This window comes from Fukomys damarensis, unplaced genomic scaffold (assembly GCF_012274545.1).
Source record: "Fukomys damarensis isolate Sample0158 unplaced genomic scaffold, DMR_v1.0_HiC HiC_scaffold_24, whole genome shotgun sequence".
In the NCBI taxonomy this organism is placed as follows: Eukaryota; Metazoa; Chordata; class Mammalia; order Rodentia; family Bathyergidae; genus Fukomys; species Fukomys damarensis.
Genome location: NW_022900936.1, coordinates 4,835,849 through 4,851,651, shown reverse-complemented (window position 1 = coordinate 4,851,651; position 15,803 = coordinate 4,835,849). Strand labels below are relative to the sequence as shown.

At 49.6% G+C, this 15,803-nt stretch overlaps 2 protein-coding genes across 8 annotated transcripts in view; one reads left to right on the top strand and one right to left on the bottom strand.

The window, feature by feature from the left end:
* The window catches only part of Get1 (guided entry of tail-anchored proteins factor 1), a 53,333-nt gene that overhangs the window by 25,896 nt on the left and 11,634 nt on the right, over positions 1 to 15,803 (top strand). For 2 of the 7 annotated variants that reach the window (XM_010636535.3, XM_019209350.2), the window contains 4 exons: positions 4,335 to 4,500; positions 5,835 to 5,902; positions 6,200 to 6,344; positions 6,452 to 8,564. In XM_010636535.3, the coding sequence (XP_010634837.1) occupies positions 4,335 to 4,500; positions 5,835 to 5,902; positions 6,200 to 6,344; positions 6,452 to 6,525 (453 nt within the window). In that variant the 3' untranslated portion in view covers positions 6,526 to 8,564. Of the gene's footprint in view, positions 1 to 10; positions 59 to 2,411; positions 2,857 to 4,334; positions 4,501 to 5,834; positions 5,903 to 6,199; positions 6,345 to 6,451; positions 8,565 to 15,803 lie in introns of those variants that run through there. The other 5 variants (XR_004518778.1, XR_004518777.1, XM_010636534.3 and 2 more) reach the window with 4 other exon arrangements.
* Lca5l (lebercilin LCA5 like) overlaps positions 13,236 to 15,803 on the bottom strand; it is a 37,637-nt gene continuing 35,069 nt past the window's right edge. Inside the window, exon 10 of the mRNA XM_010636607.2 lies at positions 13,236 to 13,299. Within this exon, the coding sequence (XP_010634909.1) occupies positions 13,236 to 13,299 (64 nt within the window). The remainder of the gene's footprint in view (positions 13,300 to 15,803) is intronic.

Genomic DNA, 15,803 nt, shown 5'->3' with positions numbered 1-15,803 from the left:
GCAGGGGCGCGTCTGCCCGGCCGCGAGGGCCAGGTTCGGTCGCAGGAGCGCCTCCGCGGTCCGTCTGTGCTTTAGTATTTAAGAAAAAAAGATTTATGCTTTCTTTCTCTTTTCTTTTCTTTTTTTTAAATTTTGAGACAGGGGCTCCTTACGTAGCCCAGACTGGCCTTGAGCTCGCAGCGGTCCCGCCGCCGCAGCCTCCCCAGTGCTGCGCTTACAGGCGTGCGCCACCACGCCAGGCTTTGTGTTTTTCGGAGATGATTCCACGCGCCTAAAAGTTGCGAGGCTTCCCCACAGTTCCTCTCGCTGGATTCCTTGGGGGGTGGAAGACACCAGGCGACACCTGGCCAGGCTTTCACGTGGGTGGGCGCGGCGGCGAGCTCAGGCTGGGCGTCCTCGGTGCCGGTGCCGGGACGCCAGCCTCTGCTTCCCGTCAATCCGGCTCGTCTGACGGGCCTCATGCGTGCTTCGCAGGGTTTCCTGGAGGCCTTGAGTCCGTGGTCACTGGTGCCAGGTCCCCGAGCGATCGAGGTCAGGGTGCAGGCGCTCCCATTCCGGACGGTGGGGCGGGGAGGCTGGGTAGAGAGAAAACGTCCGTGGAGCGTTGGGGAGCGCTCTTCCTGCCTGCATCCTGTCCCGGCAGGGAGTGCCTTCCCCGTGTCCTCTTGTCCTGACTGCAGGGAGAGGGGACGGTCATCATCTGCTCTTCCCTTTCCTCCCGGAGGAAGAGTCAGGCTCGGAATTTCACAGCAGCACCAAGTCATCTAAAGTGACTGCTGAGTGGATATTCCGTCCTTGCTTTGTCTCTCCGGGTTCTGTTGGAGCTTGAATAGGGATCGGGTGGCCGATTGTACAGGGCAGGGTAGGATGGGGTAGCGGGAGCCCACCCTCTGGAGTGGAAGCAAGGGGCTGTCTGGCTCAGACAGACTTCGGAAGGAAAACGGGTCTTGCTTTTTTCTCCCTAATATAAAGTGGTGTTGAGGGTGCATATTTAAGACTAGGCAGATCTTCTGCTTCTCTCCTGTTTTATTCCACCAGTATTTATTGACCAATCGTTTGGCAAAACTGTTTTAGGGCTTTTCCTTCCTTGGCTTCTGCACTAGAGGTTTTTTCCTAGGGCTCATTCTGTTTCAGAATCTTCCCTGCTGCTGCTTCATCTTTAAGATGATCTCCTGGGTATTTAACATGGTGCTGAAGACTCTTGAAGAGCTGGCCTATGCTCTTTTTTCCTTTTGATCTGTAAAATGCCCATAACGTAAAATATCATTGTGTTAGTAACTTTATCACTGAGACACAATAGTTGGCACTTGAAACTTAAAGAGGAGGTTTACCTTGGCTCACGTTTTATTTAGTCCACGGCTCTCCAAGGCAGGGCGGCCTGGCAGAGGGGCCTGGAGGAGAACAGCGAGGCTCAGGGCATGGTGGGGGTAGCAGAGAGCAAAGGCAGAAGCTGGGGAGGGAGATGCACCCTTCCAGGCCACGCCCCCAGTGAGCACCTCCCCACCCCCCGCCCCCAGACCCTGCTTCCTAAGAGGAAGTCGGTGTAATCCCCCATCACCCAGTCATATTCCAGAACCCCACCTGTCAGCCCAGGAGGCTCTCTGAGGACATTAAATATAAGCCACAACACTCATTCGAACAGCTTTTAAGTGTGGAGTTTGGTGTCTTAAGAACCTCCTTGTGCAACCCATCTCCATCCCAGAATTTAATCTTCCCCACGAAGACTCTGTACCCATTGCGCAGTTCCTCTTCCTCCTGCGGTCCCTGGGCCACCAGACTCCATGCAAGTAGAATCATACTTTTTTGCTGTTTTGTGTCACTTATTTCACTATGTCTTCAAGGTTTATGTTGTAGCTTATGTCAGAATCTTTCTTTTCCCCTACTGCGGTCAAAGCCAGAAGTACTGTACCACTGAGCTATAATCCTCATCCCTTTTGTTTTTTTTTTTTGAGAGAGGCTCTCCCAAAGTTGGCCAGGCTAGCCCAAACTTGAGGTACTCCTGCCTCAGCTTTCTCAGTGTGTGCCATTGTGCTTGGCTTCCTTTCTTTTTAAGGTTGAATAATATTCCATTGTCTGTATTTACCACATTTTGTCTACCCATGCATCTGTGCATGGACCCTTGGGCCATTTCCACCTTTTGAGTGTGGCTGACAGAAATTGATGTACAGATAAGAGTTCTTGACTTTAATTCTTTTGGGTATATCCTCAGAAGTAGAATTGCTGGGTCACACGCTAATTCTGTATTCAGTTTTTTTCAGCAGCTGCAGTTCTGTTTTGTACACTGGCCACAGCAGTGAACCCTTGTTCAGTTGCTTTCCACTCGTTAACACTTGGTGTTTTTTTTTCCCCCTGGGTACCAGGGATCGAACTCCTTGTGCTTACAGAGGCAGGCGGTGGAACCACTGAGCTAAATCCCGGCCTTTTCCCCCTTTTTAAACAGCCGTCCTGTTGGGTGCAAAGTGGCATCTCGTTGTCATTTCATTTGCATTCCCTTGATAACAAGTATCTCCTGTGCTTCTGGCTCTCTGGATGAGGTCTTCTTACCTGCTGTGGCTCCTGCTCCTCCGGAATAGCCTCAGAGCGAGCGGCGGGGGAAGACAGTCTTGGGGTAACAGTGGAGCATGCCAGGTGTCAGAGGGGTCTGGGAAAGCAGTCTTTGATTTCCTCTGGCCCTGTGATCTGCCGCCGGCTCCTTTCTCCCCAGGTCAGGCCAGGGAGCCTTGAAGGTCTCTTCCCCAGGGCAGCTCATAGGAACTAAAAGTCCTCCCCGAGTCCAGGAGGAACCGGGATGTGGCAGCCGCAGTCACACCCTTCCGTGCGGCCGCACGTCTGCACTCCTCCTGCTCTGGTCACCGCGTAAGGAGGGAGCTCTGGCCGGCCCAGCACGGTTGGACTGAGAGGGAGGGGAGCAAGGACTCCCGGGTGCTGGAGCGGGCATGGTGCCGATCTGGCCCTGTGTGTCCCCTATGGACCCTCGGCCTTTCCCTTTACACTTCCTCTGTAATATGCAAGAGAATGGAAGTGTTTCCCTGGGCCTGTGAGCTGGCCTACAAGCTGTTGTGGGAACAGTTGGAGACAAATTCCAGAGACCAGGTGACCGGTGTGGGAGCTGCCACAGCGTCTCCAGGTAGACTGTGTCAGCATTGGATCGCTCAGCTGCCCTGTGATGATCGACCACCTGGCTGCTGGTGGGGAGGAATCCCAGCTCCTGTTGGTATCACAGAGGCAGTCTGTGAACCCAGGGCCTCCACACCGAGTGACATCCTCAGCCCTTTCTTATTTTTAATTTTGGAGCAGGGTCTTGTCAAGTCACCAGTTGCCCATGTTGGGTTTGAACCTGCGGTCCTCCTGCCTCAGCCTCCCGGAGCTGACGTGACGGGTGTGCGCCTGGCTGAGGTTTTGTTTATCCTGCAGTCAACCTCTGAAAGAAACATGTTGTGCAAACACTGCCTCCGTTCGGTGTATCGCCTCCCTTCTGCCTATGCACCTACCGTGGGTTTCTGCACACCTGTGCCTCGGATTTAATTTTATTTACTTGTACTTGCAGCTCTGGGGATTGAATCCAGGGACTTGCACATACTACGCAAGCGTTCTGCCACTGAGCGTTTGTTTGTTTGTTTGTTTGGGACTTATCTTTGCTGTGTTGCCCAAGCTGGCCCAGAACTCCTGCGTCAGCCTCCTGATTAGCCGGGACCTCAGGCTCCTGCTGCCGTGAAAGACTTACTTTTTCCTTTTTAAAATACAGTTTTAAAAGTCAGGTTTAGGGCTGGGGGTTTAGCTCAGCAGTGCCACCTCCTGCTTCAAAAGCGCAAGAACCTGAATTTGATCCTCGGTACCAAAAAAAAAAACGTTTATCGAGATCTAGTTTCTAGCAGTGGGATCACAGCTGGGCTCCAGCACCCTGGCTCAAGGTCCAGTGTGTCAAGTTTGCCACTGTGCACCAGTGTGGCCCCTTGCCAGGACCTGCATGCCAGGATCTCCTGCCCCAGCCCTCACCGGGCTACCCCTCCTCACTGGCCCCTCTGGCTGAGGATGTGGGGCGGTGTCACTCGCGGTGGAGTTGGTTCACTTACTATCCCGCATGCAGGACACACGCGTGTGCTGTCGCTGTCCACGCACAGCTGTGAAGGGAAAGTGTGCCTTGGGTTGGGATTCAAATCCCAGGGACATCTTGGGCTTTGTGGTACAGTAGGGAGCAGGCCGAGGCGCACAGCCCCGCTTGGAGGGGAGGGAGGCAGGATGCGGGGAGAAGGTGCGGCCACCACCCATGGGACGACAGCCGGGGAAAGTGTGTGCTGGGCCGGAATGGGAACCACTCACCACCTCCCGCCCAGATGTCCCGGCTGCTGCAGAAGGACGCGGAGCAGGAGTCGCAGATGCGAGCCGAGATCCAGGACATGAAGCAGGAGCTCACCTCAGTCAACATGATGGACGAGTTCGCCCGCTACGCACGCCTGGAGCGGAAGATCAACAAGATGACAGACAGGCTCAAGACTCACGGTGGGTGGGCCAGTGCTGCTGCTTTTGGGTGATTTAAAATTGAATTTTCTTGGTACATTTTGGGGGTCCGGTATGATGACGTTCATCATCGGAGATTGGTCCTTTACGTGACCATCTCGGCGCTCTTTCTTCCCCATACCCCTGCCCTCCCTTCACCCCTCCACCCTCCTGTTTACAAAGACTGTTTCCATGTTTCCTTTTCTCAGGTTAATTCCATTCCCTTCTTTCCTTTCCCCTACTCCTCCCACTTCCCCTTCCCCTTCGGACCTTTTCTTGCTGTGTCACGCTATCTGTTATACATTTCGATCCTTACACTTTCCGTTTCTCACACCAGACTTTGGTATTTACACACGTGTGTCCTGTTCATTTCACTTACGATTCACTTAAGAGTGTGGCTACTCTGCTCTGCTCTTCGGCTTCCAGGTGTGGTAGAATGTGAATTCTGCAGAAGAAACCCGGCCAGAGGTGCTCCCTCTGTTTGGCTGGGGAACCTCTTTTCTAAACACGGACATCCAGGAACCCTCTGGGGTTTTCTGCAGAACCAGCCTGTCATTGTAGGTTTTGTTTTCAGACCCAACACTTTTGCATTATTTCTTTGTTTTTGTTTTGTTTGGCTTTTTGAGACAGGGTCTCTCTCTCTGAGGTCCAGGCTGGTCTTGAACTCACTATGTAGTCCAGTCTGGCCTCAAACTTCTGGCAATCCTCCCGCCTCAGCCTCCTGAGTGTTGGGATTACAGGCTTGTGCCCCACACCTGGTTTAAATTCAGCACTATTTTCAGGGAAGCCCAGAAATGACCTCACGTGGCTTCCCGGGGCCTTTCATCCCTCTCTCTGGGCCGTGTGCAGTGCCGACCTTCCCTGACTGTCTTCATGGTGCTGTCTCCTGTGTGAAGGGAAGGGACCATTCGCCGGCTGAGTGGAAACGCAGTTCCGCTGACAAGCGGCACCTGCGTTGTAGGACGCGTCTCTGATTTTGACGAGTAACGTTAAAGGTTTTCAGAATTAAAGCTCTTCAGATCTCACTGTTTGAGTGGGATTCTCTTAAATAATGATAGAATAAGATGGAGGGTAACTTCATAAAAGCTCCAGTTTGTATTTTCTAAACATTGAGTGGTGGGCGGGGGATTTGGCTCAGTGGATCTGCTGACTGCCTTGGGAGCGGAAGGTCCTGAGTTCGATCCCCAGTACCACACACACAAAAGAATTGAGAACATTGAGTGGTTGTTGCATTTTTAATTAGGCAGAGTCTTCTAAGAGGAAGCAGCATTTCTGTGTGTGTGGGTATTTCTCGGTTGGGGCACTGACCCGCTGTCCCGTCCTGTTTTCCCCCTCAGTGAAAGCTCGGACGGCTCAGCTAGCCAAGATAAAGTGGGTCGTCAGCGTGGCCTTCTACATCCTGCAGGTGAGTGCGCTGCAGGGGCTGGGCCGGGCCGGGGTCCTACTGGTGCGTGACTTGGGGCACCACGGAATTAGCCCCTGCTCCCTGCCTACCGCTCCTGTCCTCCTCCCTCCCTTCCCCGGGGAGTGGGGAGATTCCAGGTTAGGTGAACAGACCCCTTCTTGTGGTCAGAGTTGGTAGAGTTGGCCTTCCTGGCCAGATGCGGAGGTAACAGCTGGGAGATCGCAGCGCTGTGGTTGGCAGGGCAGCGTGGGCGGTGAGACCTCTCGGGGACCCCAGCCAGGCCCTGTGCCACTGCAGGGGCCTTGCTCACCGGCCCGGCCTTCGCAGGCCACGCTGATGATCTCGCTCATCTGGAAGTACTATTCTGTCCCCGTGGCCGTGGTGCCGAGCAAATGGATAACCCCGCTGGACCGCCTGGTGGCCTTTCCTACCCGAGTGGCAGGTAGGAACTTTCTGGAAAGTGCTGAGGGAGGCCGTGGCGGAAATCGAGGGCCGTGTGGAGGCGGCTGGAGGAGCTGCTGGTCTCTGACTGCGTCTCTTTATTTTCAGGCGGTGTTGGAATCACCTGTTGGATTTTAGTCTGTAACAAAGTCGTGGCTGTTGTGCTTCATCCTTTCAGCTGAAAAGGAAAACGAATACAGACACGAGACTTCAACAACGATTTCCTCTTCTCGGGTTAAAAATCTGGTTGACACTTTTGCAGTCAAACGTTATACGGGCTAGATTTTCTGTTGAATATGTTTGTTCTTACAGTTTATGAGACTCTTCCAAGAACTGTCGTTTTCTCTGCCTGCTGTTGAGCCAGAAAGCCCTCTGTGATGTGTGTACCGGCCGGCAGCCCAGGTTTGTAATCCGTGGAAGCTTCGGCGGTGTCTGCCTGCTGATTGGCACTGTTGCCCCAGCTTGGTCCTCTTGCCGACTGGAAAGTCAACATTGTCTAACAAGTCAGGTAATTTGAAGACCATGCTATTTTTAAACCAGTCGAGAAAGTAACTTCATCTTAATACCACTGCTGTCTTACCTGGCCTTCAAACTCGTCCGATTCAGTGCTTGATGCTTTTTGATGCAGAAATTCTGCCCAGGGCCCAGCTTTCCGTTGGGTGCGCGGCGCCAAGCTCAGGGTCGCCGACGTGACTGCTCAGGACCTGCTTGGCTCAACCCTTGTCATTTCGGGAGCTTGGGCCCCTGAACCAGTGAACAGTCAGGACCGAGGTCCTGCCCGACCAGCCTGGAACGTTGGGTTCTTAATCTCATGCCGCACTGCTGAAAGAATAACACCAGTTGACATCGTTTATGTTTAAAATGTTACCTGTTGGACACGCGTTTGGATAGTGTGTTATTTACTTATTTGAAGCCGTTGCTTTTTCATTACAGTGTTTTATAAATGCAGCCACGAAGCCACGTCGTTTTGTGCTCACGTCGTGTCTTGTATTTCAGCCTTTTCAGATGAAGTGCATTTTACACGATTTAGCGTATGTGGTCTGCGGAAACAAGCCAAGCGGGAGGGCTGATTAAAGCCGCCTGAACTGGTTCTGGTGTGGGCTGTAAAGGGTCCTACCGCTGAGCCTATTTTTGAAGCACTTTTTCTAACTATAGTACGTGCGAGTCTGTGCGACTTCTTCCTCCTCCCCGACCCTTTCTGTGAGCCGCCTGTCGCTGATTCTAGACTCTGGCCACGCTCAGTTGAGCCGGGTTGTGTGACTCGCCGTTGAGAGGTTGCATGTGTGTCCTGTGTTCCCTGATGACAGGACACGTAGCCCGCTGCTCAGGGACGGCGCTGCGGTCCTGCAGTTTCAGGGTGGACTGAAGATGCCAGGGCTTTTGGTCCCAGTGTTTAAACTCAGACTCGCCGGGCCGAGCTCCCCGCCGCTTCAGGGTTCAGAACTTGGGTGTTGCAGGCCCTGGCCCACCGGCCTCCGTGTCTCCTCCTCCCCCGGGCACCCGGTGGCCTTGGAGGAGAGGAGCGGAGCAGCCCCGACCGACCTCTGTCGCCCCGTGTGTGCTCTCAGGCGGTGCGGCAGGAGCTGTGGCACACCCTCACTCCCCACGCCAGAAGACGGGGAGCTTCTCGTGCATGTTGGTGGCTTGTGAGGATGAAGTCGGGAAACAAGTGCCCGTTACGTGTCACATCACTGTGGTTTTACAAAGTTGTGCTCGTTTAAGAATAGGTAATAAACACGGTACTGGTTTCAAAAGACACAGAAAGGGGTACAGGAAGTGTGACTTCTGGGTGGGTCCTGGTGGCACACACCTGTAATCCCAGTACTTGGGAGGCTGAGGCAGGACAATTGCCACAAGTTCAAGGCCAGCCTGTGCTACATAGTGAGACCTATCTCAAAAACACCCACCCCGAAAAGAAAACACGACCTCTGACCCCTAGTTGTCCTATCTGCAAATTCCCAGCATGCCACTGTTGCCAGCTCCAGTGATTCCTGTGCGATAGTCCACGTGTTTGTGAACACTGCTCTGTGTGCTTTTGAAGTAAGTTTTTGAATATTTGTTTTAATTAGAAAATGTTCATCGGTCCATGTGTGTGGAACATAATGACCGCGTTCGTGGGGAGCGGTGCCTGCACAGAACACAGCGGCATTTTCCTGATTCCCCGTCTCTTGGTCCCCTTCCCATCTGCAGAAGTGTAATAGCTTTTTTTCTTTAATTATCGAAGTAAAAGGGCTGGGGATTTAGCTCAGTGGTTCCACCGCTCATAAGCGCAAGGGCCTGAGTTTGATCCCCAGTACCCCCAAAAAATTATAAAAGTAAAACCTGAAAAATGAAAGTAATTTGTTAAAAGTCTAGCATGAAAAGTACAGAAAAGAGCAAGAAAGTGCCGCTGCCTGCCACTGCGCGGGACCAGGCCTGCGGGTGCCAGGGTTTGTAATTTTCTTTACCCATGGGGTGCATCATGCTTAGTGACAACAGCGGTTTTTAATTTTAATATGTTTTATCTATATTTGAAGATACGCGTATATATAAAATGTACATTTTATGGCTTTATGTAAAAACACACATTTGATTTAAAATATACTTAACATAGTACTCTTACAAATTCATGATCACCTTTGGATGGGTCCTGGGCCTTTTATTTTGTTTTTGTTCTGGTGGGGGGTCTCATTATATACTTTAGGCTGGCCTTGAACTCACTGTGTAGTCCAAGCTGGCCTTGAACTTGCAGCAATCCCCCTGCCTCAGTGTCCTGAGTGGCGGGATCACAGGAGTGCGCTACCATCCCTGGCATTTTTTTTTTCCTTGAGACAGGATCTTGCTGTGTAGGTCAGATTTGCCTTCACTCTAGGTGCCCCTCCTGCCTCAGCCTCCAGAGTGCTGGGATTACCTGTGTGTGCAAGACACCAGACTTCTTTCTTTTACTGTTTAATTAAAAAAAATTTTTTTTTTTTGGTTTTTTGAGACAGGGTCTCACTGTGTGGTTGAGGCTGACCTGGAAACCACTATGTAGCCCAGGCTGGTCTTGAACTCGCAGCGATCCTCCTGCCTCAGCCTCCCGAGTGCTGGGATTACAGGCGTGCGCCACCATGCCTGGCTCCTGTTTAATTTTATTGGTGTGTGTGTGATCTGTAGGCATGGTATATTCACACGCATTTCACATCTTAACCCTTCCACCCCCAGCCCTCTTTCCCTCTCCTGAGCTCCTCATCTCCAGAGTCTGTCTCCCTGTCCCATCATCTCTTTTCTATTTTCTCTTAAATGACTTGTATTTTGGATTTCTCATGTAATTTGTAGGAAAGTGGCTGCACCTTGGGACCTCGATGTGTAGTGGATGCGGGGTTGCGCTCGTGGTTCCCCCGGGGCTGGTCCCTCCCCGTGCATCCGGGCTGTGGCGTGGCTGAGGAGTGACTGCCTTGGGTGCCGCACTGCAGGCCTCACAGGCTCCCTTCCATCCAAGGGACCAGATGTCCCTTCCCTGCCTCTGCTGGACCTCTGAAGCAGTCTGCGTGACTCAGCAGTCAGTTTGGTGTTGACTTCCGGTGTCTGCAGTTGTAGGCTTTGGTTGCCGCTGCTTTAGGACCCTGTTTTGGGGGTCATTGAAAGTTTTCTCTCTCCGGGTGCCCCAGTGTCTTTAGCACCACGCTGTCCACCTGCTAGGCTCTCGTACCCTTCCGAGCTGTCAAGTTGCACAGTGGTTTCCTGCCGGGGCTGGTGTCCCTTCCACGGCACTGTTCTACAGTCCCGGGGTTGCCACTGGACAGTTCGGAGGACTTCTGGGAGCCATTGTCCTACAGGGCCGTGTGGTGGCGCCGTGGCTGGGCTGCGTGATGGGTTTCCAGGCTTTGAGCTGGGCTGGCCTTGCATGCCTGGGTTTATGTCTGTTCGCGGCAGCCCTTCTCAGCTCTCCAGTGCTTTCTCTCAGAGCTCGGGCTCATTGAATGACAGTCGTGTCTTTTTGCCTCGAGGTTGGTTAAGGATATTGGACTCTAAAAGGTGAAGTAAGGCTGGGGATTTAACTCAGTGTTTCCGCTGCCTGCCTTGCAAGCGCAAGGTCCTGAGTTCAATCCCTGGTACCCCCCATGAAAAAAAGTGAAGTAGCCATTAGGTTCACTTAAAAAAAAATTATTTTTATTAAGTTTTGGGAGGTTTGAAAGAATACTAAAATATATGTTTTATATAATAAGAATGTGATACAACACTAATATTTCCCACTGAGGAGGCTGAGGCAGGAGGATCACAGCAAGTTCAAGGCCAGTCAACTACATAGTGAGACCCAAAAATATAAAACAATAGACTAGAAGGACATAATTGGGTCCTGGTGGCCACGTCCAGCCTGCTGCTCTCTTGTGCAAACAGCCAAGCCACCTGTTTGTGTAGGGCCCTGGCTATTTGCAGCTTGCAGTGGTGGAAGTGACAGACTGTATAGCTCCATGAGGCTGGAAATACTCACTGTCTGGTCTTTCCCAGAAGACATTGGCTGATCTTCCTCAGAATTTCCCCTCATGAGATACTGATGGTGGTGAACTTTTGACTTTTTGTTTTCTTATTTATTTAGAGAAAAGGTTATGCTATGTAGTTCAAGCTGGCCTGGGATTCCTTGTTTGGCACTGGCTGGCCTCAAACTCACAAATCCCCCATCCCCCTGCCTGAGCCTCCTGAGTGCTGGGACTACAGGTGTGCACCACCATGCTCATCCAAGTTTTTGTTTTCTTGAAAATGTGTTTCTACTGTGTTTTATATACAGTAGCTCCGGAGGGCTTACACTTCTGGGGAAGCAGCTATCAGTGTACTGTTGGTACTCTCCTGCTGTTTTCTGGATTATTTCCCATCATGACTGTTTGGAAGCCCAGTTGTGCCTTTGAACTTTGCTCTTTGTGTTTTTTTCTTCTCATGAGTCGGTGTTTGCAGTACATAATAATTACTTTCACTGTGAGGAGTTGGTGCATGTGTATCACAGCTTAGTTCTTTTTACTACCCCCTTTCTTGTGGTGCTGGGAATTAAGACTTCGTCCTTGGTGCCTTGCAGTTGCAATGGGGTCTAGCCTCGTGGAACAAGGTTCGGGAGCTCGGACTGGGAGGGTAAGGCATGGAATCACCAGGCAGACCGCAGGGAGGTTCCTGGAATGCTCCTCTCTTTATTCAGGAAATGCACAGGCTTGTATAGGGACAACCGTAGGGGAGGAGCAGTTAACGTGATACCTTATTGGAGGCTCGGTGGAGTGATTTCTCTTGGGCGAGGCCAAGGAGTCAGGGACTAGGGGCGGAGCTGTAGCCTGTTGCACTGAGCATCTGCACACTGAGGTGAGTTAGCTCAGGAGACAGAGTGCGGCGCACCTGTCCCAGCCAGGCTCGAACTTCGCCCACAAGCTGTGTAGTTGGAATTTCTGAATTTGAGTATGTTTCTATTGTGCTTGGAAGCCATTGGGCTTTGTGGTATCTTTTGTCAGCTTTGGAAAGCTTTCCATCTTTTTCTCCAGCCCTGCTCTGTTTGCTCCCCCTTCTTTGGAAACTGAGTAGATACACGGCAGACCTTTCATACTAATCTTTGTGACATTAACCTCACGGTCATGTTTTCTCTTTGTCTCTCTATGCTTTAATATTGACAATTTCTTTAGATTTGTGTTCTGTACTCTCTTCATGATAGTCTCATTTATTAAATATTTTATTTTTTAGTTAATTTAAATTATTACATGTTTTCTGAATTATTAAATACTTGGCCATTTATTATAGAACTTTTTTATATTTTCAAACTAATTTCTTTAAACTTTTATAGATGCTAATAAAATATCTATTTGATTTTTTTTCTTGTTTTGTTTTTGGTACTGGGGATCAAACTCAGGACCTTGTGCTTGTGAGGCAAGCAGCGGAACCACTGAGCTAAATCCCTGGCCCTTCATCTATTTTATTTGAAACCTCCGTTCTGTTGGTTCTTTAGCACCATGTTTTTGTACTGCACATTTGTTTTTATTCATTTTTTTTTTTTTTTTTTTTTTGGCACCGGGATTGAACCAGGGTCCTTGTGCTTGCAAGGCAGGCCACCGAACCGCTGAGCTAAATCCCCGGCCCATGTTTTTATTCATTTTTAAAACTATCTGGGGGTGGTTTCTGGAGGCCTGGGTTGAGATTTACATTTCTACTGCCTTGGACTACCAGCCTGGACCTCTTCAAAATTCACCTTTAGGACAGGTAGACACTGGAGCGATCCACTTTCAGGCTGTCCAACGAGATGAGGGCTGACCGAGGGGTCTGAGTCTCAGATTTTTGTGCCTTTGGTTCATTGAGGCTGGAGCCCTCAAGCGGCAGCGAAGGATCTCTGTACTGGATGGGAAAGGACCTTCTACTTGGGCTGCCTGGGTTTTATCCTGGGTTTTTCTGCTTCTGTTCAGTTCTGCTTGTTTTGCAAATATCCTTTAGGCCATTGATGGTGAAACTCTTAGAGATGAGGGCCCAAACACAGCCCCAAACCCACTTACTTAAACCTCAGTGCTGGCTGCTGCCAGGGCCATGCAGGGCGATGGGGCTTGCGCGGTTGCCACTGTTTGAGACCATCAGTGAGTTCACAGCTCTGCTGGCTTCCCCGCGACAGCCTGACTCACTGCACACTTTGTAACAAAGAGATCTTTTGCAGAGGCAAAAGGAGACTAAGAGGAAGGGGAGGGGGAGGGGATGTAGAAAGAATTGAGGTGTTAGGTGCAGGGATGTGATCATCGTGCACTGCACACGTGGACTAACAAAATGAAAATGTTAAACTTGGTTTTCTCTACCATCTTGTTCTCTGTCACCATATGCACACTCAGTTTACCAGCCACACAAAACATAGATAACTTAAAGAGCAAAATAAAATAGCAAAGAGGGACCCTGAGATGGGGGAGGGAAAGGGGCAGAAGGGTTATACTGCGTTACACCCGCATGCCAGCTCCCAGTGGGTGTAATCACTGTATCCTGCAAACAGGCTAAAAGAAGTAAAAATTGGAAAGAAAAAGACATGTTTTGTAGACTTGGTGCTACATTTTCAGCCTTTTGTATTTTACGACAAGCCACAGTGCTCCTCTGCTGGACCTTAGGAGATCCTGTTTTTGTTTCAAAATCATTTCTCTTGATTATAGTTATGTTCATTAAAACATAGAAGAAAGCCAAAATAGAAAACACTAAAATTTAAAAATTGGCCACAGTCTTCATTCCTCAGAGGTGAAGAGTTAGCATCCTGATATATATGATCTTGTAACTTTCCCTAAGTATTAAATTAGCTTGCTAAAGAAGCATATCTAGGTAGCCCTGATTAATGTAGGATTTATGCTTTTATTGTGGGGAGGCACAGGAAAATATTTGAAAAATCCTTCATCTCACAGGAAGCAGGGACAGACACTGAACACAGGACATCATTTCAAGTTGGTTTTTAGAAAACTTCTCCAGAATTTCAGCAACTCATAAAGAAGGATAAGCTTGAGGCATTTCCACTGAGTGGATCCATCTTGAGACCATACTCTTTTCTCTTTTTTGGTACCGGGGATTGAACTTGGGTCCTTGTGCCTGTGAGGTGGAACCACAGAGCAAAATCCCCGGCCCGAGATCGTATTCTTAAGTGAGATAAATCAGACACATGTTTAAATACTGCATTGTTTTTCTGTCATCAGAAACCAAAACTGGAAATGAGGACCAAAATGAATAATGGAGATTGAGAAATGGGAAGAAAATGTCCATGAGAAGGGAAATGAGAGGGAGGAGGGGGAAAGGAAAGAAGGGACAAGAAAAAAAATGTATAAAGGAAAAACTGGAAAAGGCTTTTGTGAACATGGAGAGGAAGAAGGGTCAAAGGAAGGGAAGGAGAGCAGGAAAAAAGCAAGATATGTCATGTACCAGTACAAATTTCCTTTGATGAGTGTTATCATTATAATTATATAAAATGTACCAATAAATATTTGGCTTTAAAAAAAAGGATTTAGCAACTCATTCATTTCCTGTTCCTTATTGAGCCGCTGAGACAGACCAGGAACTCCCTTCCCTCCTTTCCTGTTTTCACATTTTATGCCACTTGTAGCATTTATCCCATCCTCGGTTTTAAGTACAGTTCTCTTTCCACCCTGACTTTCACCACCTTTAAACAGTTCATGTCACTAAAGTGTGCTAACACCACACACCAACCTGGAGACACCTTTAGATACAGAATAGTAGAGCCCGTTGTGACCATGGTGGTGCAAAGGATGCGAGATTACTCAGGGTCCATGTCCGGTTTAATCTCCAAGAAGGCCCAGAGGGACAAACTGTTTATTCAAGACCCCTCGGTATGAGAGTCTCAGGAAACAGCCCCATCTGAAGCCTTTGTGGCTTTTTACTGATAGAACCAAGAAGCAAGCATATGGGACAAAAGAAGAACGTTTGTGTAGAAATGTATGTAGGGGACAGGGAAAGGAGGTGGTGCAGGGGCTCATGTTTCCCTGATCTAAGCAAGCCAGTGGGGATGGAGAGAACAGTGGCAGAAGCAACTCTACCTGAGGATAATCTGTTTTCGATCCTGCTTTGCTGTTTCCTCCGCAGGTTTTACTCTATAGCCATGCATTCTAGGGAGCCTGGACCATTGCTGCAGGGGATCCCTTCATCTCGGCAGTCATTTCAGTCACTCCTACAGTCTGAGTCTCTCACAGTGTTCTGGATTATAAATTACCTTTAGAACTAGTGAACGGAGGTTCAGCCCTGGGAGTCTGGAGGTAGACCTTTCGTCCCAACTTAAATACGCTGAGTAATAAATAGCTTAGGTCTGGGCGGCTCTAGTGAACACTACACCATGTGCTTTCTGTTCAGAACAAAATTAAGGGGAAAAAGGTCACGGCACACTGTGCAATAAAGCTCAATTTAAAAAATACCAAATCTTAGGTATGTCCATAAGGAAAGACACAGCATATTAGATGCCAGTTTAGCTGAATAAGAGTATTCCCAAAATCTATTTTCATAAAGCCACGCTTGGTAACCAGTGCACTTTTCCCCCATAGGAAGAGAGTCTTGTGATGGTGGTGCTGTCTTAAAGCTGCTTCTGTGTTTTGAAGTTACAACTCTATTTATTGCTGGCCCGATTTTAGCCCGTAGATGTGTATGTTGCCTGGTCCCACCGAATACTAAAGCCATTATAATAAATCAGTCCTACAAAAGCATCTAATAATGGACGTGGTTCACTTTTCAAAAAATGGTGCAAATTTGTATTTAAAATGTTATCATTGGCTAGAACACAATGGATTTTGAAAGTGGCCTTTCCAGAGTCTGATATGCATGCCGGGGCACACCCAGAGACACACCCTCTTGCACACTAGTGCACGATCAAAGGCGGGCTGTCCAGCCGGGTGCATCAGGCCGTGGCTTGTATTCAAAGGACTCCTTTCTCTTCCGTGGGTGGGGACTGCGCGGCGCTGCCCACGGTGGCCTTGGAGTCCCCGAAGGCGTTGCTGGCTGAGGCCCGGCCCGGCGG